Source organism: Gobius niger (assembly GCF_951799975.1).
Source record: "Gobius niger genome assembly, chromosome: 14".
Lineage (NCBI taxonomy): Eukaryota > Metazoa > Chordata > Actinopteri > Gobiiformes > Gobiidae > Gobius > Gobius niger.
Genome location: NC_136865.1, coordinates 14,163,453 through 14,186,130, shown reverse-complemented (window position 1 = coordinate 14,186,130; position 22,678 = coordinate 14,163,453). Strand labels below are relative to the sequence as shown.

General features: G+C 41.8%; 1 protein-coding gene across 1 annotated transcript in view; it reads right to left on the bottom strand.

The window, feature by feature from the left end:
- The window catches only part of csmd2 (CUB and Sushi multiple domains 2), a 212,126-nt gene that overhangs the window by 50,760 nt on the left and 138,688 nt on the right, over positions 1 to 22,678 (bottom strand). The window contains exons 23-38 of the mRNA XM_079571186.1: positions 22,329 to 22,498; positions 22,062 to 22,218; positions 20,575 to 20,766; positions 18,969 to 19,095; positions 14,534 to 14,736; positions 14,257 to 14,448; positions 13,340 to 13,478; positions 12,764 to 12,951; positions 9,909 to 10,103; positions 8,955 to 9,071; positions 7,753 to 7,866; positions 5,683 to 5,778; positions 5,400 to 5,603; positions 4,654 to 4,778; positions 3,210 to 3,306; positions 2,002 to 2,106 (exon numbers count right to left, since the gene is read on the bottom strand). Coding sequence (XP_079427312.1) covers positions 2,002 to 2,106; positions 3,210 to 3,306; positions 4,654 to 4,778; positions 5,400 to 5,603; positions 5,683 to 5,778; positions 7,753 to 7,866; positions 8,955 to 9,071; positions 9,909 to 10,103; positions 12,764 to 12,951; positions 13,340 to 13,478; positions 14,257 to 14,448; positions 14,534 to 14,736; positions 18,969 to 19,095; positions 20,575 to 20,766; positions 22,062 to 22,218; positions 22,329 to 22,498 — 2,421 coding nt within the window. The remainder of the gene's footprint in view (positions 1 to 2,001; positions 2,107 to 3,209; positions 3,307 to 4,653; positions 4,779 to 5,399; positions 5,604 to 5,682; positions 5,779 to 7,752; positions 7,867 to 8,954; positions 9,072 to 9,908; positions 10,104 to 12,763; positions 12,952 to 13,339; positions 13,479 to 14,256; positions 14,449 to 14,533; positions 14,737 to 18,968; positions 19,096 to 20,574; positions 20,767 to 22,061; positions 22,219 to 22,328; positions 22,499 to 22,678) is intronic.

Here is a 22,678-nt window from a genome sequence, read left to right as displayed (position 1 = left end):
CGTCACTGAATTATTTTTTTCAAATTTGCAGGTGGCGCTGTTGTGCCATTTTGCACGTCCCACATTGGACACTCACATTTTCGTAAATTTTTCACCAGACCGGATTTTTCGGTGATTTTTAATTGAGTTTTCGCGCACGTTCAGGGGGTGAAAATCCAGTTTTAAGAGGCGGAAAGGCGGAAAGAAAGAAAGAAAAATAATCGTTTTTTGCCCCAAAAACCTAAGCCGTTGCCGTTACCACCACATGCTGTACACCGTTGGAAAGCTCTGGCTAAGGCGCACAAAAAAGTTGTGGGTCATTTTTTTCTGGCGTGTACGTGGAGCGCGCGGTTGGCCGCTGAAGCCCCCGGGAGGGATTTTCTGCAAAAGCAAAAACAATATAGGCGTTTTTCCATTGTAGCTGTTTTTACACATTAGACATTTTCGGAAAGCTCTGGCCGAGTCCTATGCGTCTGTCGTGGTCGGAGGTCGCTGTGGTCGCTGTCGTGTCCGTTGTGCACTCCGTACGCCATCGAAGCGCACCCTGGTGCCCCCCTGCGTTGCAGAAGCAATAGTCCCTATCGCCATGTATGGCGCTCGGGCCTAATAATAATAATAATAAGAAACCACCCAAAAACAATAGTCCCTTGCCAGGACTGCGTCCGGCTCGGGCCTAAATATAAGGAGAACGGAGCGAGATAGAGGCATGGTGTAATATATTTTTTTGTTTGTTATGATGAGTAGAACACATCTGGAAAGTTTGGTGGAAATCGGACAAAATAATTTTTTCAAGGTATAGGCAGGGGGCGCTATAGTGATGTGCACCGTGAAGTAATTGATCTCTATGGAATCAGACCGTAAGTGGCCTTCTGTCAGCCAAGTATGATCCAGACTGGATAGAGCGCGCGCCTGCGAGGTGGTGTCAAATTTACATGACAAAACGTGTTTTTGGGGGGGCGCCATTCGAAACGGGGGGGTCTGAGTGGAAAAAAAGTCAGGTATTTTTTGTAGCCCCGTGTCAGGAGAGTCTGTTTAAACAGGTATGGCCTTATTCTGCTGAAAAACCAGGGACTAGTTTGTTGACACACAAGGCAGGTCCAGATAGACTCCCACATAAAAGTCAAAGTCACGGCCACATCTTAGAAAATATGACATGACTATAATGTATTTTTTGGTTTCCAAAAGTGTCTAGAACATACTGGCATCATTGTATAAAAAAGATTCAAAAGTGCAGTTTTGAAGGTATGGCTAGGGGGCGCTATCCTGGGAGCAGGCTACACATTAATGGCTTCATTCTGTTCAGTTTCAGGTGGCGCATTAGTGACATGAATATGAGCTCTCTGGGCTTATGCCTGTGAGCGTGAGCTTTCTTGTAAACAACGCGAAATCTACGCGTTTTTCGCCGCGGCGTTACGCGGAGACGGTGAAACTTTTTTGAGAAACGCTGGGCAAATATTGAATTTCAATATGTCTAGATGCGCTGTGCCAAATGTGATCTAAATCCGACAAAAAACCAGGGACTAGTTCGTTAAAACGTAAAATGAGTTTAGACGAGGTCCGGGTTTGAAGCCAAGATGGCCGCCTCCCTGTGCGAGTGGGCGTGTCGCTCCAAGTGAGTTTTGGGCTTGTCCTGATGTCCCCTCTCACTGTGGCCAAGGACTTGGGCATAAGCCCAAAAACGCCCCTATTTTTTTGAATTGGGGTCCGCTTCCAGAGGGCGCTGTGGAGCCATTTTGTTGTGGGCGTGTCCCATTCGTCCAATATCATAAATTTTTTCGCCGCCTCATTGCCTCCGCCAATTTTGGTGAGCTTTCACCCACGTTCAGCGGGTCAAAAACGCGATCATTTCCGGAGAAAAAAAATAATAATAATAATAATAAGAAACCACCCAAAAACAATAGTCCCTTGCCGCGACTGCGTCCGGCTCGGGCCTAAAAAGATGCAAAAATACAAAAGCGACTGAAACCTTGAGAGAATAAGCAAACGGCTTTAGTATAGAACTGTCCTTGAAGAGACACTCACTTTTGTATTCCAGCCTGAAGCCAGCTGCTGATACACTGATGTCAGAGAAGAAGTGCAGGTAGAGCTGATTGGAGGTGCTGTTAAGGAGTGCTGGGACTGTTGTGCCTTTAGGAGAAGGACGAAAAAGGGGCTTATAAAACAATGCAATCTTCAGGAGTGAGAAATCTGACTGGATAACAAAAACAGATGATGATCTGTTATATCATTCACTCAGACATCAAACCTGTTAGTACCGAGTGGAAATGCATAGATACAGGTTTTTTGCATCTGATACTCATAGTAAGACAAATACAAACACCAAGAGACTTTCTTAACCTCTAAACCCCCACCTGAACCGAGCACATTTTCTCCAGTTTGGCTTTATCCAAATCTAAAAGAAAAAAAAAAAAACGGGGATGCAAACGCATCAAGAAAATTACAAAAGAGCGATAAAAAAACATGATGGAAAAAAACGAGGCAAACACCAAAAACGAGGAAAACACCTAACAAAAAGCACCAAACAAAAATGCAACAAAAAAGTGACAAAAACTTGGCGAAAACATGACAAAAAAGCAAGTAAGAAAAAAAGCTATGAAAAAGCAACAAAAAGAGACAAAAAAGTGGCGCAAAAACGTGCGACGTGACAACAGTTACGGTCACTTCTGTAGGTCTTAGATTTCAAATGACACTGTTGCTTTTAGATTTGGGTGAAGCTGAACTGAAGAAAAATGTGCTCGGTTTGTTGATGCTGATGGTGGTATTAGACATTATGGACGAAGAAAGTATAAATGTTCTACAGTTTTGATTACTTGAAATTTCAGTCCAAGTTTAATAGACAAGATTTTCAGCTCTCCTTTCTCCATTTACTATGACAGCAATTACAAGTAATGAAGTGGCTCATCTGAAAACAAGAGAAAATCACCGAGTTCCACTCCAAGACTTGATTAGATGCATGTGTCTGTTTATTAATACCATATTTTTCAAAAGTGTATGCCTTTGTGCATCGCATTCTCAAGAGTAAGTGCCCTACTTTAAGAGATATGGAAATGAAATGCAAACCTCCAGTGTATAAGTCTTGAATTTAAATATGTCTTAATATACATACTTTAATTTCATCTTTGTTTTTGCCAACTTTCGCTGACCTACAATGCACGATGCAACCTTTCACGCCCCATTTTGAAGAAGCGAAGAAATGCAAATTGAGTTTGGCAAATAACTTCGCAACATACCTGAAAAGCTGCCGAGCATCGTGTCTGTGTTGTCTCCGCCATCGAACACCTCGAGCGAGTCCCAGTTCTGCTCTGTGACGAAGCTGATTACCTGAATCTGAGATAGAAACGGGAGAGAGGGGCATCGGTGGAAAATGAATTTATCACCATTTGGAGTGAGAGTGATAGGCAGACGCACATACATAAAACATGATGCATTAAAGAAAGTTGTATCAAATTGGTTAAGTAAGACATGCAGCTCTGTAATATTGATCTATTTTTTTCATTAAACATTGATCAAAGCTGGTTTTATATTTTGACATAAATACATACACTTTTAATTGCAAATATCCTTAGCAAGATTCTTTTTTTTTTTCATCATCTGTGCCTTTCAATATTGAGTCATCACAGAAAAGACTTTCTATCCTCATTCTCCCCACGCTACTGTAAGTGTCCTTCACTCTTGATCCCTCATCTCAGATCCACCGCACAGCTCAGCCCCTGCCTCTGATGGTTATAGATCGGATACAAGCCAATTAAAGGGGCAGTCGGGGGCTGTGGCGCTTCCTGGGGAGACGCGGCAGATCACAGATTGATCTTTCATTAGTGTTTCCACGGCAAATGTTGCCAGCTAGGCACCTCACCCCTTTAAGTTCGCCTCTGGATCGTGACACTCCAATTTAATGTGACTGCGCTCGGTGGTAGCAACAGTGAAGGAGAGAGGCGAAAACGACGCAGGTAAAGCTTGGGGCAAAGGTACTGCAATGGTTTGGAAGTTTGGGCCATTTTGAAATACATAATGGAAAACAAAAAGTCGTAGCAATTGTAGTTCCTTTAGTGGTTATAGTGTACTATATTATCTAAATATTGCTTTGCTATTAACAGGAAGTTGGCAGCAATTTCAGTCAGTTTACAAACCGCTATTTGAGGTACGATTACGTTTCTGTGCAGATGTTTGGAGCAGAAACCAATATATAGAGTGCGTTTGACCTACAAGGACAGTCTGCCAAGGTAGAGGAGCTAATAGCTAAGGGAGTTCTCTGAGGTCATTACAAAGTCTGAAGCATAAGCTTAGAAACTTTTTATCAGCTTGCCCCAGAGACTCCACACACAGATCCCTAGTGGAGTTCAATCACAAATGCATCGAAGAGTGACAATACGTAAACTGCATGCTAAAAAATAAAAATATGATGAAAAGATTAAGTGCAAATAAGTTTGGTGTGTAGAGGTATGCGGGACAAATAAATAATTAGCAATTAGTGATGATGTCGTGGATTATTTAGGGTTCAAATCCTGGTTGGCTTCACTGACTCAAAGAAACATATACAATAGTAGAAGTTCATTTGTCTGTATATTTTTACACATAGATTACATTATACATCATAGTATATGCATTGGTGAAATTATAAATGTTTGTTTATGATGTGACAGATCATTAGCATTCTATTTAATCCGTTATTCATACCTGAATTCCTGAACCTTCTGGAACAGTAATTTTCCAAACGCAATTGAGGCTGTTGAGATAAGGCTCCGGAAAGCCGGGAGATAAGATGGTTCCAGTTCGAGACGTCAGGTTGCCGCCACAGGGAACTGCCGTGAAAATGAGCAGGGAATTAGATGTGTCAGTCGCAGTGTGTCACCGACAGCGTCAAGCTCCGCCCACGATTCAGGAAGTCACAGTCATTCATTAGCCCGCTCAATGCTCTACTGGTCTCCATCTGCTATCAGGGATGATCATATTTTACAAACAGTCACAACACATCCCAACCCAACCGATTCCGAGCAGCAGGTGTCACGTTTGAAATAATGCATCCGAAAATAAATGATCCTGTCGTGAGACTTGTTTTGTGGTTTGACCCGTATAAGATAGCTCAGACTCACCATAAGGACAGATAGCAGTTTCCTTACAGTCATTACTTCACTGTGCGCATCGCATCTGCTGACACCACACATTAAAGGTAGCAGTAAGTCTGACTCAGAGTTACTGTATATGCGGATTCAATTATTTTCACATTTGACCCTTTGTCAGTTGCGCATTGCATTGATGAATCACGCTTGAAACTACAGGCAGTAGGTAGTAGCCTGTGTGTGTCGTAGTAATAATAGCAATAGGAAAATAGAAAAATAGGGTTGAGTAGTAAATAAAGGTCAAGTAAGTAAAATTACAATATAAACAATATTACATGCTACTTAGTGAGGGTGTTGTCTTACCTATACAGCTCGGTGTAGAACTGTTCCACTGTGCCAGAGCGTTGGGGACAGTCAAGCATTCAATGGCACCTGATCCCTCCAGAACATAACCAGGACTGCACTCAAAGCGAACTACCGCGCCCACCGCAAAGTTGTTCCCCATCCGACGGCCATTCCGGGGTTCAGGGACTGAGGTGCACTGGGTGGCACTGGTCCGTGGTACGGCTTTTGAGAGACAGATTTTTGTTTTGTTTTTATTGAATGCGTAATTCAAATGGATCTGTTCTGTTGTTGTTCCACATACCCTGATAGACCAAGTGAAATCCTCTTGCACTTGACTGGCCTTTGGAGGTGAAGCGGATCAGGATTTGGTTGGATGTTGCCAGAGGTAGGGATTCACCTAAAAGGAGATTATGAAGAGAATGTCAATCATTTAAAGGTCAAACATGCGCATGTTTTTTTTTTCACTTCTGCATTATGACTGTTGAATGTGTGTATTATTTACAATAAACTAGGACGTGTTTCAAATTTCTTCCAGTTTGTGCTTGACCTCAATTGACTCTGTGCATAACTTCATATCATACCGCCGCCGCCCAAGAAGTGACTTCCTGTTTCGATTCAGCACACGAAAATAAAAGCACCATCTTATTCATTAGTTCAGCAGTTCATAAGTCCAGCTTTCTTTCTGCCTAGCTATTAACAGACAAAACACTTAAATGTGTGTATTTTATTACATTCTTGTAATGTTTTGCAAGTACCTGCTGAACTAATCAAAGAGATGAGCTGTGTGCTTTTATTTTGGTGTCCTGGATCGAAACAGGAAGTCACTTCTTGGGCGGTAAGTTATGCACAGAGTCAATTAGATAGAAATCTTATAATCTCACCATCTGCCTCATCAGTTTCTACTGTTTTTGGTGGTTTGTTTTTTAATCATGTTATCACATATTCTTGGTAACAAGTAACTACACGTAACTACAACCAAGTATTTTGACCAAGTTGCTCTTTCAGCTTGTTGAGGAGTGACTCCGTTAATGCAGTGGATCTCATTATTTTTGTGGGGTTACTGCCACACTGAAGGGAGGGCACAAATGCTTAACCCTGGAGACAACATCTGCTTCTGAGAGCATCTCCCTCTCTTATTTGGGATCATGAAAATATGTGTGTCGTTTACCCACTGTACTTTAAAGGATGATCTCAATAGAACACCTCATCAGTGTTCCTCTCTCACAATATGACCCCGGGGTACGCTGGATAGTTTATGAAAGCATCCTTGCCTTACAGTGTCATGACTGAGTTTCATAAGTCACAGTGTGGGCAGCTATTCATCTTAGCAGTTCAACACATGTCAGCATGTACGCAACTTATTAAACCACTGGCCCCTGTCCAACTTCAAGCCTGCTCTTAACATTCTCTACTGAGCCAGCACGTAAAAGTCAAGGACATATAAATCCCAGAGAGACAGTCAAGGGATGTGCTTAAAAATTAAAAACAAGAGGAGCTAATATCACATCAAAAACCTACGTCGAATAAAAAGTCCTTGCTGACAGAGTTGAATAGTTTACAACAAAGAGGATGGATGGACTTGCAATAAAGTCCTTTGTGTTTTGACATTAGACAAACGAGACCTTGCCTAAGTATTACAGCAGTTAATACTTTGTCATGATGGATATTTGACTACTTATATAATGGTTTGTTGTGAATCTATGTGGGCAGGCTTTTCAAATTGACAACATAGCATTGTGTTAAAGTTAATTAGATGTTAATTGTTGTACTGTGTAATTTCATTAGCAGCTGGAACAGTTGGAACATAAAAGTGAAAAGTATATTTAGTTCCAATTATTAAGATGAGCAAACGCAGTCAGGCTCATGCGGTCATTAAGTCATTTCATTCTCTTTATTTGATACTTAAACTAGCATATGAAAACAATAGTCCCTCTAAACGTCCCCCAAAACATGAATAAACTATGTATTGTCGAAAAGCGGGTGAACAATACCGGTGTTTCACTGACATAAAGAAAAATAATGCACAACTGCTGCTATTATGTTGCTTTGTTTACCGTGTTAAGGTGTTTACAGTTCATTTGAGAATTGCACTTTGAAACCGCCCAAACTGTTACTGGTCCAGCCCTGCTCCAGGCAAGTTCAAAAAGCCCATGACGGCTCTAGACACATGCGATTTGTTCTCTACATTTTGAACCATCCACCCACACTGAGCAACCCGTCACTTGGAGGAAACATTATCCAGACATGGGTAGATAATGCAAATTTACAGGAATCAAACTCAGGAACTTCGTACTGTGAGGTGAGAGTGCTAACTAGCTGAGCCACAGTGCATCTATGTAAAGAGTCGACATTTTAACAGTGGATCCATTACCTGTGTGAGCGCCAGATAAGGAGCTCAGGACACGGGAGTGCTGCGTTGCGCCATCGTACACCTCCACAATGTCATTCAGAGCTGTCTGGAAGAAGGCGAACTGACTGAAGACAACTGAAACACATTTGACAGAGAGAAGCAGTTAGACCACCTGCACTGATTTCGAAAAAAATAACATTACTGCTTAAAAATGAGTCAGTTAAACTAACCAAAGTGCAAGAAATCTTAGGCTTTGCTCGCGAAGGCTCAGCACATTCAGCTTCCAAAATTCCTAGTGTATATATCTCACACGTCATCTGTAGCCATGCTGATGTAAGTGGAGCCGGAGCTGTGCCACCCATTTAATACGCGGCAGTAAGAAAAATAGCCCTTCATTAGGCCTGGTGCATCAGCCTAATGGGAAGTGGCAAGAATGGAGGCACAAGCACTTGTGGCTGTGTGTTGCCTCGGGCTGTGTCATTTCCAGGAAAATGCAAATGTGGGTTTTAATTATTTCAATTTCCTCAATCACTTTAACTTAACTGGTTGAAATATGCTGCCGACTGACTGGGTCCAGCAAAGATAGGCGCCCAGTCATTTTGGAGCAAAGCCAAGCCACTGATGAGGAACAAAAAAACAGATGCCTCAAAGCTAAACATTGTCTAAGCAGAAGTGTCTGGGTCGATTTGATAATAGCGTGATATAAATATTTTGGAGTCAACTGGACATATGAAGATTACAGTTTATCGCCTGAGGAAAGGGACATCAAAGTTTATGAGTAGTGTCCTCAATGTCTGTCTATTGCTACTGGGATTTATGTTGAAAATCATGATGAGATTACTTTAAAGGGACTATACGGAGAATAAAAATGTTAAAATTAAGTATTTTCCTCCCCCTACATGTTCCAGCCATGTCCTAATGTGTAGAATGAGCACAGACCTATTCACCACAACTGCCTCTAAAATCCTGCAATGTCACTCAAAAAGGTGTTAATTCGGGTCCGAAGTGCCGTCATGCACGAGCTTAATATAGAAGCTGCAGTTACACGCATGGCCTGAGGTGGCAGTAGTGAGTACAAAAATGAGGAACTTGCATCTAGTCCCTTTAAATAAAATACAATGAATTGGACACGGAACAACAAACTTGTGATGGGCAGATGTTATTGGGCCACACATTGCACAGTGCATCTCCATCTACAAAAAAAGAAATGACGAATGCCTTACCATAATCCTTGGGCACAGCCACAGAGTATAGGCAGGTCCTCGCGCGACTGTAGTTTCCAGGGTAACCCGGAGACAAAACCACTCCTTCCAGACCGGAGTACTGTCCACCACATGGAGCTGTGCAAAAAGACAAAAAAATAAATAAAAAAAAAGACATGAAGAGAAAGAGGACAAAAGGACAGAGTGAGAAAGACGCCCACAGCCAATACAGGACCATTCCCATTTCTCCATCACTGCTATCCCATACCCACCGTTCCATCAATCCTAAATTACTTTTCTTGTCTGATTGGGCTTCGGGTGGAACATGTCCCTAGTGTTTGCCACAGTGAAATTGCAATGTTTTCCAAGTGTCCTTCTGGGTTAGTCTGGGGGAAATCGGCCTCTGTGCTGTCTCCTCTGTAAGTTCCAGTAGAGAGGCAGGATGCTTGTGTTTTAACAGAGCTTAGTCCAGACACTGGCTCTCAAATTGTGACACAAAAATGATTGATGGTATGTCAAAGTATTCTGGTGATATTTTATTCAGTGGCGGTAATGTATCTATTTTAACGTAATTGTCACTATATCACAACAGCAACTAAACTGTTGCAAAGCTCTGAAATGAAGCAATGTATTTTAACCAATTTTTTGGTTAACCTGTAGTCAAAGCAAGGGAGGAATTAATCCATTGAAAGGAGCTGGTGTCTCGCTCCCAATGAAGTTAAATATCTGAGGAAAACAGAGCCTGCTTGCAGTAAATAATTCATGTTTATTTAAGGTGTTTTTCACCAATAAAAACAGCCAGATTAAACGTAATGCTGGTATTTTCTTCTCTGAATTTGGTGAAATGCTGTGCAGCTTGGCATCATTACTGAAAAAGCCTACATACCCGTGCATGCGCATTAACAGGATATAAAGTCATGAGCATGGATCTGGAGTCTGTGCTGCAGACAATTGTCTCCAGATGTCAGTGTTTACCAATGCAGATAGGCTTGGGCTTGTTCCAGCTGGGCTTGCCGTCTCCTCCCATGATGCAAGTCAAGGTGGCGTCTCCCTCCAGAGTGTAGCCACTGTCGCATTGGTAGACCACGATGGCGCCCAGCTTGAGCTCTGTGCCCACCCGTGTGCCGTTGCGCACGAGTCCTGGTTCGAAGCACGACTCCCGAGGGTTCTCTGCAAAGAGGAAACGCAGTGGAAAATGAGGAGCAGAAGGGAATGTGTGCAGGTTTTCAATGAAGGGATTTTACACTGAGCTGCAGAGACAGAACAAGACAGATATCTGGTGCATCGCTTTACGGTTTTGATAAGACAAGCTTAGCATGAACGGCGACACCATGTTAAAATATACCATTTTATGATTAGATTTCTAGTAAGACTACACCCAGAACTTGTAATTTACACATACGGTATCCTGCTTAACACCTTTTTATGGCAGCAGAGAAAATATGCTAATAACAATAAGTTGTGCCTAAAAATAAATAAAAAAGTTGCCAGGGGTCACCTTGAGAGAGCAGAAGAACTTAAAGCAGAACTAAGTAACGCATGCCCCTAGAGGCCATAAGCGCCACTGCAGGTGTCATAGCATGCTACGGTTTTTTACTCATTAATTGTCCATCAGAGTAAATACTACGCTGATAGAAAAGACAAAGGGAGAGAGGGATATTGTACATCGAATTACACAATGGAGATATAATATCGGATCGAACTTGGATCGCAATACTTTGTGATGTAACACCAAGTATCAATACTTTATCAAGTATCGCAATACTTTTAATACTTGTGCTTGGAGGCATGTTTTATCACACACTCATTTTTTCCCCCCTGTAACATTTACAGCACTTTGTTCAATGTGGTTAATGCACTTTTCAATCTAAACACTTCAGTAAATGTTCAATGGCATTTGGTTTAAAAACTCCAGACACATGACTTTTTACGCATTTTAAGGTAAACATATCACTTGTTATAATTACTTACTGTATCGCAATATGTATCGGATTGGCCCCTGGGTATTGTGATATGTATCGGATCGTGACAAATGTGGACTTTTGTCCCAGCCCTATTACTTAGTGCTGCTTTAAGTACTAATGATTTTGATACAGTGAACACATTTTTAGTACAAAATATATCAGTGCCATCTTCTCTGTACATATTTTTTCCCTTTTATATGAATTAATTACAGCATACGATGCCTGTGGATACACAGTTTGTATCTAACCCCTGCTTTCCAGTGAGGCTGCTGAAGGTACATATGGAGGTGGAGACAGACAGGCTGTTGATTGAGAGTGGCACAGCTCTGGCTCAGGGTCTGCTGAGTGCACAGAACCGCCCCTCACACCGCTCTACTGTGCGCTCAACCGGAGGAGACAACGCGCATACGCAGGCCCTCTCCACATACGTACACACAAACACGCGCGCACACATACTCCGGTATCACCTAATACAAATACGCTGCCATCTTGCACATGCTGCATCCCAGCACACATCCATCAGCGCACCTGAACGATGGACATCTCACTTAATTGTCAAGCACATTGCTCAGGAGTGATAAAAGCTGATGCAAAAGGATACCTGTCACTATTCATTCCTTTCTACTTCATGCTTTTGAAGAAAAGAAAAAAAAAACACATAGGGAGACGGTAAAACTTGCAACTACAACAACTGCACAATATTTAAGCGGTATCTTGAACCAGTGCAGATAATCCCTTTATCTGAGCTAATTGAAACAAAGGATGCCTCATAGCAAAAGTACACATGAACAGTTGCAACTTGTCTTGATTGAAGTAGTGAGATGACCTATCAAATGTGCCAAACTCGCACATTTGATGCAGCTTGAGTGAACAGACAGGACTCCAGGCCAAACATGTCTTTTTTTTCTCATGTTGTCTGTAACGGAGGAAGTAATTTATGTATTATTTGGTTATGGTTCATTAGTGTGGAGAATTGGAAGTGGGGAGAGGATTTTTTTTTTTTTCCCTCTGAGCCACACACTGAGGCCATCTGCTCTACCAGATTGGCCATACAATATTACGCACCGTATCGCACATTGCAGTAAATATTGCTGGAAGTAAGTTAAAGGGCACTGTCTGTTAAACTGTCCTCTCTCATTTGCTGCTTATGCACTATTTGTTAGCATAAGACATGTACGGAGCACATTTAAAATTGAGCCAAATAACTGGGTTTCGACCGAGATGAAGGATGTGTTAGTAAGGGGGGATTTAGATGCGATTAAACAATGTCCGAAGCAACACCTTGTCAGCAGTTGTATGTTATGTTCAAATTAAATGCTTGTTAAAATGCAGAACAAATGCAAGTTGGGGTGCAATAGTGAATGCCCGTTGTGAGCAAATAAAATTGACTTCTCTGCTAAGGTGCTGCACTCAGCAGAGCGTCCTAGCAATCCGACAAGAAACACTGTTTGCTAATTTATGGAAAGCATTTTTGCAACTACAACAGACTGATCAAAAAGTAAGAGTGCACGGTGTCAGCTTTTTATTTGTATTATTCTTTGTTGCTGAGTAGAGGAGTTGCACTACGCCAGAGCTGACCATGGTACAAATGGGAATATATGAGATCAAGGAAACAGAGACACTGTAAAACAATCATGTAGTATTAAACTAATTTAAGTTGTTAAAGCAATTATTATGGGGCAATTGACATTTTACATAAAAATATTAAAATGTCTGAAAAGGAAGATCGTGTTGTGTTCCTCGCTACGAGAATGTGTGTGTTCAAGGTATTACAACTTTGAGAAGCAGATACAAATGTATTTAAATGTGCTCTTTTCTGTTCATATATTTTAACACATTGATTAAAAAACACAATATTAATCCTACCTGTGTACTGCAGCACAAAACCATTGCTGCTGAGGGAGGCATCACTACGAAAGGCCAAGAAGAGTGTGTTGGAGCTGCTCTCAATTCGCTCTGGGACATCCGTGCCATAGAAACTCCCAAGCAATGGACTGAGGGAGTCTGGCCCATCGTAGATATGTAGAAAGTCATAACTTGGCTCTAAGCTAAATCTAAAGACACAAAAGGAAATATACCATATTACATCATATTATACTGGTGCAATTCTGAATTAACAGCTCAAAAAAGCTTTGCATCAAAACTCTATAAACAACTTCACAGAAAGCTACGGATCTAAAGCCATGGGGAAAAAATGTCAACAGTGGCATTATCTTCAGTGCTTTGTGTACATCTATTGAAAAGTGGCGCCAGAAATGACTATAAATAGTGTTCCATTTTTCCTTTGTGGCACAAAGGCTGAATGAGCAGTAGGCACTGTGTCCTTTCTCTTCTCCTTCAATCTGTACTATTTACTCCTGCGTTAAACAACAACAATAAGGTGTATACAACTTATGGCACCTACTACAAAGGTATGTGCGTGTCAGTGAAACATATTCTTACTGGTTAAAGCTGAGGGAGATAACGTAGTCCTGTTGTACCGAGACTTTCCAATCGCATTCTCTTCCATGCGGATATGGTTCGGGGTAGTCTGGGGACAGGATCAGCCCACTGGGGCCTGTCAGGTTCCCTCCACAAGGTGCTAAGAAACAAAGAAAACATCAGTAGTTGTGATCCCTGAATTTGATAATTTTTTCACCATACAGTTTTCTTCAAATCAAATCTAATGGATATGAGAGGATAATCCAGATATTTTAGAGGATGTTTAACCTTTCTCTATTATCACAGTGGTGATAGGCAGTGGTGTCGAGTATTAAGAACTACTGTATTTTCCGGACTATAAGTCGCACTTTTGTTCATAGTTTGGCTGAGAGTGCGACTTATACTCAGGTGCGACTTATATATCAAAACATATAATTTTCACACTGACAGCCGCTAGAGGGCACTCTCGGCTTGTGCACCAGTATCTGCGACTCTTGTATGGTTGTACAATGCCAAATAAAGCACTTACTGTACCAATGAAAATTTAAAAAACGGTAAAGTTTGGAGCGAGCGAGAAACTTAAGCACTTTGAGTGCCTAATGTAGGTGGAATAATGATATATAAGTTGAGACCATAACCATTACTTATGAGGGAATGGCGAAAAGCGGAGGTTACTCTTACTGCAATGAAGAAAACAAAAGCTAATCGTGGGTTAAAGGCTAGAGCCACAGCTAGAGGAACAAGTTTACAAATAAGAGCTTGAACAACGCGATGCCCAATGGTGCGACTTAAATACTTTTATATATTTTGTCTTCTTTATTCTGCATTTTTTGGCTGGTGCGACTTATACTCCAGAGCGACTTAAAGTCCGGGAAATGCTTTTTCCCCCCTCTTGTTCTCGAAATAAGGGACAAACGTTAGCTGACTGTGTCTATTACCTGTACATGTCGGAGGGTCAGGCTGCCAGAAATAGCGGCCATTGATCTCGGTGCAGGTTATCTTGTTGGCCCCCTGCAGGATATAACCGGGATCACATTGAAATACGACGTGGTCGCCCGGTTCCCTGCTGTCTCCGCCACGAGTACCGTTTGTGGGCAACCCGGGGTCATTGCACGAAGTCGCTGTTGAAACTGAAAAAAAAAGCCACAGAACATCCACTTACGTAAAAACACGGCTTGTCATTTTGATGTGACAGAGGCACACTCGAGGACGCACCTGAGAACTGCAGAGCGAACCCCTGCTTGCTGGTGAAGAAGTCCGTTGTGAACTGCAGGCTGACAGTGTTAAATGTGCTGTGTGCATCCGGAGGCAGGGCTGAGCCACTCAGCTCCCTCAGCAGGACTCCTCCGTCCTGGGGTCCATCCCAGATCCTGAGCACGTCATGGATCTCCTCCGTGTGGAAGACCAGGAAATGGAGGCTAGAAAGAAATAACACCTTTGGTCAATTCCGGCACTACTGAATCAGCTGTAAAAGCACAATTAAAAGTGGGCATAAGCAGATGATTATAAAAACAATACAATTCAACTGTATGAAAAAGTCTGTAAAACACAAGTGATTCTTTCAAACCTTGCAAACATATGCCGAAGGAAGACCTTTGCCAAGACACTCCCCCCTGGCTTGCATCACCTTGATGTCATACAACTGTTCCATGGATAAACATATACTATATCCATCCACTCAGTCCATTCCATAAGTTGAGTTTTATCAAATGTAACCAAGCTGGAATCTTTGACCTAGTTTACAATTGTGAAGGGAAAAAGTCCCATTGATGATTATTTTATTACTTTTCTCAAAACCATTCTGAAGCTTGAATTATTGTGCAAACACTAGCAAAACAACTAACAAGCAAGACTTGCTACAGGGCAAAAAATAATAAAATAAAAAGTCATTTTCTGAGGGTAAATGTAGTAAGAGGATAAAAAACAGACTGCGCCAAGAAATATCGGTAAAACATCACATCCGTGTATGCCGGGGATGTTCCTTAATGTCAATCACACAAATACGCTCTGCCTGCCACCTCATTTAATGATTTCAGTCTAGACATCACAAAGATGACACTGTCAAAATATCTTCTTTTCACTTTCATGCAGACAGCTGTCAGCCAGCTGGTGCCCCGCTAGTGTTAGGATGCACAGTGGATTAGCATGTGTATCTGTGCAAGACAATTACTACTTTATATAAGCCATCTTTGATGATACAGTATGTGGTATTCAAAAAAGACAGAACAATAGACCATTCCTGAGGTAAAACCACAAAGTGGCACAAATGCTAAGTAACACTTCAGTCCTCACCCCGTTCTGTATGCAAACCAATGGAACTGAACTATTACCACAAAAAAAAAAGAAACGGCACAAATAAATGGCACAGTAAAGGCACTAGATGCACTGTAGTCAGTAGTTTTTGCGCTTTTGTTACTCAATTTCTCTTCACACTTACATTGACCTTGAGCAACTGATGATGCCAAGGGAAAAGCGGCAAAGGCAACAATGTATTGAGTTGAGCAACAAGTCCCCACTGTTTCTGCATAATTGGTGTCAGAGTGGGATTCCTATAGCGTGTGATGTGTGAGCACAGTAGCCAGAGGGTACTAAGCAATGTGCTGCCTGTGTGAATACAGTACACAACCAACTTGGCAAGTCCTGTCACTGCACATGTGAGAGAAACATGTGTGGAGAAAGCAAACAGATGCAGACAGGCGCACAAGAGCACATTTATGTATACTGTTAGCAAGGGTTAGAGAGGTTAGCCATTATACTGCTGCAGTATTTACTTGGAAAATGAGGCTCACATACATTGCACATTGCATTGTGTGTGATATCTGTATCACAGTAAATGTATCACACTAAAGTTGAGGCTTTCTAAGTGACACATTTTCCTTTCCCTCCAAAGAGCAGTGTGGGTAAGACTGCCCAGAAATCTCTTAGTTCTGGAAGACCTTTGTAGGGAAAAAAGGGCAATAATCCCTCAAACTAGAAAAGAAAGATTCTTGGCCACAGAGAAAAGCATTTAAAGCTTTGGGGGGTTACAAGGCATTAATTTGGCATGGTGCCTGAACTTTTGCTCTGGCCTTTTTGTACACTAAATGTTATTTTGAAAATGTAGAAGATGGAAATAAAGCGCCTTTTGGAGATCATTTCATCTTCCCAGAAACACAAACTTTCTTTCAACTGCATAATAAAATGGGTGGCTGCTTAAATTATTGAAAAGGTCAGGTTTGGGCCTTGATCTTCTGAAATGACTCCCGATTTAGTCTCACTAGTAATAGTTTTGGATTATATTTTAACCAGAATCAATGGATTCATCCATTAAAAATACAACAATGATATGCTCTATACAAATATGCCAATCCCATCACATTGTTATTACACTTTTTCCTTGTTTTTGTGCAGCCCTTGAGAGCAGAATAAGAGCCATGAAGATTGAACGCAATACATAATCTCTGTACATTGAGCAATATTTTTCATTTTACTCAACAGCGGAGAAAGATTGAGTGTGCAGTCACAGGTTTGCAAATGAATCCCTTAGGGAGAATATACAGTGCATGTTTGAATAACGTTTGCTGAATGTACTTGTTTATATGTTTCTCTCAAAAGCAACTTTGGAATCTTTGGACTCTCACTTACAGTAACATCTTTTGAAAAAAAAATCCTCCTGCATGGTGTTCCCCTCGTGGAGCAGAAAGAGGAGGTGCAAAAAAAAAAAAAGACGGATACATGGGTTTCTTAATCTTGCAGTTGGGCTTAACTAGTTTGTATTCATATGAGAGAAACTGAGGAATCGCGAGTGCTGTATCCGCCCGCCTGCATACAAAACAGAGTATCTGCAATCACAAGTCCTGTGGGGAGTCTTCACAATAGCTGGGCCGCATCAAGATGATAAATAAGTAAGGAAGCCCAGAGCCGCATGTATGAATGTGTATGCATGCATATCTGACACAGGTTGAGACGCCGTAGTGGAGCAGAGATTGAAGGGGATACTCAAAATCTGCTGTTACAATGACGACTACGATTCCTCACTTCATGTGTTTTTGAACAGGCGATGTGAAAATGCGGGTTGTGATGCCGCTTAATGCCGCCTTGTTTCATGTTTGAGCCCATCCCTGATTCCGGCCATGTTAAGTTCGACGCCTGCTGTCACTTGGCCAAACTCCGGGGCTTCACATTGGCTCAGTGCGGTTTGATTAGTGTGCCAGCTTCAACCGCGCTGCTTGATATACACGGAATCCCTGGACTACTGCATTGCAAATTCGTCTCAATAATGAATTGCGTGGGTAGGATCAAAGGCGCGGATGTGGAACATACCTAGCGAAGGAATTTGAGTTGAGCCCGAGGTGGTGAAGGCGCTAATGAATGTAAACTAACAGTCGTGAGGGGCCCCCGTGGAAGTCAGATGTACCCGCTCTGGGAAAGTATCCACACAAAAATATGGAAATCAAAGCAACTTTTTAGTGGTTTCTTCATTTGTTCATTTGGCCTACAAAATTATGTGTGAGGCAGAGATCATAATAATTATAATAAAGTACTCAGTATTTGTGCTATACTGCGGGAATCGCATCTACTAAAGCTGTATAATTTTTTTTTGGGGGGGGGATGAAAAAAAAAAGTAATTTTCTGAAGTGAGCCGGTTGAGACTAGATTTGCGGTTTTGATTTAAAATGCATAGTCCCAGTAAGTGTGCATTTTAAGCACAGCCAGGAGCACTAACATTTAAAAGAGGAGTGAAACATGAACTGCTAAACTGACTAAAATAATTCAGAGCATGTTAGTGGACGTATAAACTACAGAGTTAGCACATTTTCTCCATGATAAAACACTTAGCTTTCTAAGTAATAATTGCAGCGTTTGTGATATTCAGTCAAATAGCAATTTTTAATCAAATGCAGCCTTTGTACTTTCAATGGTGATGCTATCACTACTAACTTACCAATTGACTTTCTAATGCTACTTATTTTATTTACTACTACTACAACTACAATTATAATACGCACAATTGAAAATAGATGTGTAACTGTGTTAGATATGTAAGGATGAAACAACGAGGAGCCGTGCATTAAATGATTTGCTTTGTTTTGGCCCAAAACTTTGAAATTAACCACAAAATCCATCTCATTTTTTCCTGTCTGTCACTAATTAGGCATTTATCTGATTCAGCTGTGTGATGCGTTGCTATGGCGATGCCCGCAGCGGAGTGATATCCCAGTGATTTAACTACCGGACTACATGTGCACGTCTGTCAGCTCCCACCAGCCAATCAGAATCGAGTATTCACCCAGACCATGGTATAAATAAAAATATATTGGTCATCTAAAATGCAAAAAGCAGTGCTACATTCAGCACAGTGCTGACATTGTAGCAATGCACCTCTTCTCGTCATATCAAATCCTTCAAAACGAACAAGACTACATTCTGTTTAGGTGGTAAAAAATACCCGGACATTTTGCCAGCAAGTACGGGCTCAACTATAGGCCAGACCAGCCCACAGCGGATTGATTACACAGCAGCCTGTGAAAGTGATGAATACCGCGGCAAAAAGGGGGCTCTATACTGGAAGTATATTGAGAAGTGGGAGATTGAAAAAACCTAGAAAAGCACAATGTAATCACAAAACTCCAAAGCACTGAGAGAGGACTTAAAAAAGTGTGGGCCAGACCTAATAGTGCTTCCTGGAGCAGCCTCGATGGTCCAAATGCAGTGCAGGTTGTGTTCATAGGGCGCTGGGTATCCGGGAGACAGAATTCGACCGAAGGGCTCCTCTTTCATTGTGCCACCACACTCCGCTGCAAAAGACAGAACATTAAAACAGCTATGTTATGATTGGGCACTTTACTGCATGCATACAGAGAAAGAAAGAAAATCTCAGAGCAAGAGCATTGAGTGAGTGAAACGTTTAATTACGCTACATTATTATATTAAAACTATAAATCTAAAACCAAGGAATTTAAAGGGATAATTCAACATGCGCACATTATTTTCTGATCACTACGTCAGATTTTCTCAAATGATAATCATCTCTCAAGTCTGATTTGAAATTGTGTGTTCATTATTGTGAAGCAATGCCATTTGACAAGTGGGGGTTAAAATTGTTGTTTTCTCAGCAGCAACTGAGAAGGAAATTGGTTCCTTCACACAGGAGTAAGCAGTAATCAAACAAGGGCCCATTATTGGGCTGTAAAAAACTACCGGAAAGAAAACAGATTTTAGGCAGGTTTGTTACCATCTAAGAACAAGATGTGAAATAAGACCATGAAGAGGGAACAAAACATTCGATCAACAGGATAACACTTTAACACCGACAGCATTTTTGACAGGCATCACACTACTGCTTCCACAAATCATCTGTCTTCTCGATTGTATAAGTTTTCAATCACATGCCCTTCCTGTATTCTGTTTTAGGATGATGACACAGTGATCTCTGAAGTCCATGTGACTGGATTGTTTTTTTTCTTCTTTTCTCTATATAACTTATATATCATCTTCGACAATGACTCATCCAAAGCAAAGTGGTCAAACAGGCAATGAGTCAGACAGATATTTTAAGGACCATACGTTTTTTTTTTACTTCCTTGTATGTGTGATGTGGTGTTCAGTCATCAGGGTAAGGGGGGATCAACTTGTAGTAACTCTCCAATCCTGTCCTCGCCAAAGACTTACTACATTTCAAAGCACATGCAAAAAAACACTCCTACGCTTTTTTTTTTTTTTTCAGTACATAAACAGCATTCTATGGTTTCCTGTCGCAAAAATAAATAAATAAAATAAAACACCCTTCATTATAAAACACAAGTAGCTAGTCCCACATTCGGCGGTGATGATCAACAGCAAAAGGGTTATGCAAAGGATTAGCATGTCCGCGGATATAGCGTGTGCCGAACGCTGTTCAGAGCCAGACTTAAAATTACCTGTCAGCTCAGGATGAAAAGAGAGCTGAGCAATATTATTCTAATCACCTCAGCGACTGTCAAAAACACCATTCTGTCTCTTTTCTTTACCTTACCTCACCTTTCTGAGGATGTGAGGCTTGGGGAGTGACTGTCAAAATGTCCCAAGAGAAAATCTCCAAAATATTAGTGTGGAATTGTAACACCTGCATAATTATCAGCATATTATATAGGATAGTTTGCATGGTGAAACTACTTCAGCTAAAAATAATCTCTCTTTTTGGTTATACAGATATATATATATTCAACAAAATATTTCGAGTTCATGTTGGACCCCTTTTGCCATATCATTTCCGACCACAGCAGCAGGAGACTCACCGACGCAAAGAGGAAGGGGATTGTCCCATGCTCGTCTCTCGCCCCGCAGGCAGGTCAGCACCTCAGGGCCTTTCAGAGAGTAGCCCGGGTCACAGCTGTACAACACCATGCTCCCGGCGAAATGACCCTTGTCCTCACGCTTGTACCCGAACTGCGGAACGCCTGGATCCTCGCACTTCACCAGCTCAAAACCTACAAGAAGCAACAACGACACTTTTTACAGTAGACATATACATATTTACTTTGGGCTTTTGGACAACCACGAATTCATTTCCCATTTTATAATAGGAAGACTTCAATAACATTATAAGATGGATGACAAGTGTTATAAGCTTTTGAAACGGACTAATTTAGTATGCCGACTTACTCAAATATGCATGAATGAAAGAAGCAACTTGGATAAGCACAAAAAGTCAGTCAGATCAAAGTAGACCTCACTCTATGTGCTGATTCCCGAACTACGCTCGGTGTGGCCTGAAGTCCAGTTTAGAGCAACCACATTGCCAGTTAAATTATTTGTGGGTTGTTTTGATGTCCTGTGCTGTAAACATTTAAAGAGAGAGCCTGGCTGTTGTAGGTTATAATAAATTTATGTGCTGTCAGAAGGCCAAGACCAGGCAACAAATGTGTTTTTGACAGATACTGTTGGAGGTCAGTTTGAAAAGGGTACAATTGTAGAGCCAAGAGCCTCCGCTTCCCATAGTATATTCCAAAATAACACTATCACAGGAGAGGTTTAGACTGGGCTGACGGAGTAGAGGACATTTTGCTTCTTATAAACAGCAGCCTCTTCTTGCTCTTGTAGTCAAATGTCAACAAGCTAGAGGCCTGTTTAAGTGAAATTCAGGGCTGCATAACAACCTCACCAATAAAGCGCATGGATGGCAGTCGGTGTAGACTCTCGGTCAACCAGGAATTTTCCATTTTGGTAAAGATTTTCAAAAATTGTCTAGGTGGTTTGAGAGAGGAGTAAAGGACAGACACAGAAACAGCAGGGTTTTTATCAATGCAAATGGAACCTAATGACTCTAAATACAGTTATTTATAAAGCAGTTTTAGTGTGCACAAAAAGTATGTGCGGTTCTGGACCTCATCAGGAAGGTGCATAGAATCACCTAAGATTCTAATGGTCTGGAGGCGTGTGGGTCGGATCACAGCTGACCCTTCTCACCCTGGACACAAACTATTCACCCCTCTTCCATCAGGCAGGAGGCCAGGGGTGGATGAAGGGCTGGAAACGTACCACACAGTGATGCAACTGGCCTCTTCTGGCTTGTGTGACTTACGTCTGGCTACAAGAGCGAGGAGCTGCTGAATCAACCCAGTCCGGTCGACTATATTTCAACATTTCTAGTACAATGAAAAGGCTTATACAAACAGCTATCTCTGCTCTTCATTGGTGAGGGTGTTTCCGTGCAGTACTGAACCGCATTATATGTAAAATAATGTCACCCAGGTCTATAGCATAACACCAGTTTATAACTCACTTGTGAAGTGCAGTTCAAAGCCTTTACTGGTGTTGTCGGCGTTGCTGATGAACTCCAGCCACATAGAGCTGGAGGTGGAGTTCAGGGTTGTGTCTAGCAGCTCGCTGCCTGTAAACACCCCCAGCAGACGGGCCTCATTACTGCCGCCATCAAAGACCTGGTGGGGAAGAGCAGAGCGAGTGGGAGGAAGAATCAGAAGCTAACATATGCTAACAAGCTTTCCATCCAGCAGGCACACGGGCAGGCAGCTCCCAAACACCTCCTCACTTTAAGTATGTCATCCTCCTCCAGCCGGAAGTCCCGTGCGCGGAGCTGGATGCCTTTGCCCGGCTGCGTCTGGATGGAGTAGATGCACTCGTGGTTGTTGCCGTAGTAACCGGGGTAGTTTGGTGAGAGAAGCACCCCTTGCATGCCAGTCACGGACGAGCCGCATTCAGCTAGATAAAAACAGGCAACAGATATAGACGGAAAGTGAGAGAGAGAAAGAGAGAGAGAGAGAGAGAGAGAGAGGTGGTGTTGGAGACAGAGCAGAGGACACATTAATCGCTATATGCTTGAAATTTAAAGTATATTTAACATGTCAGCAAGCAATGAAGGACGGGAGAGGCGACGTGAAG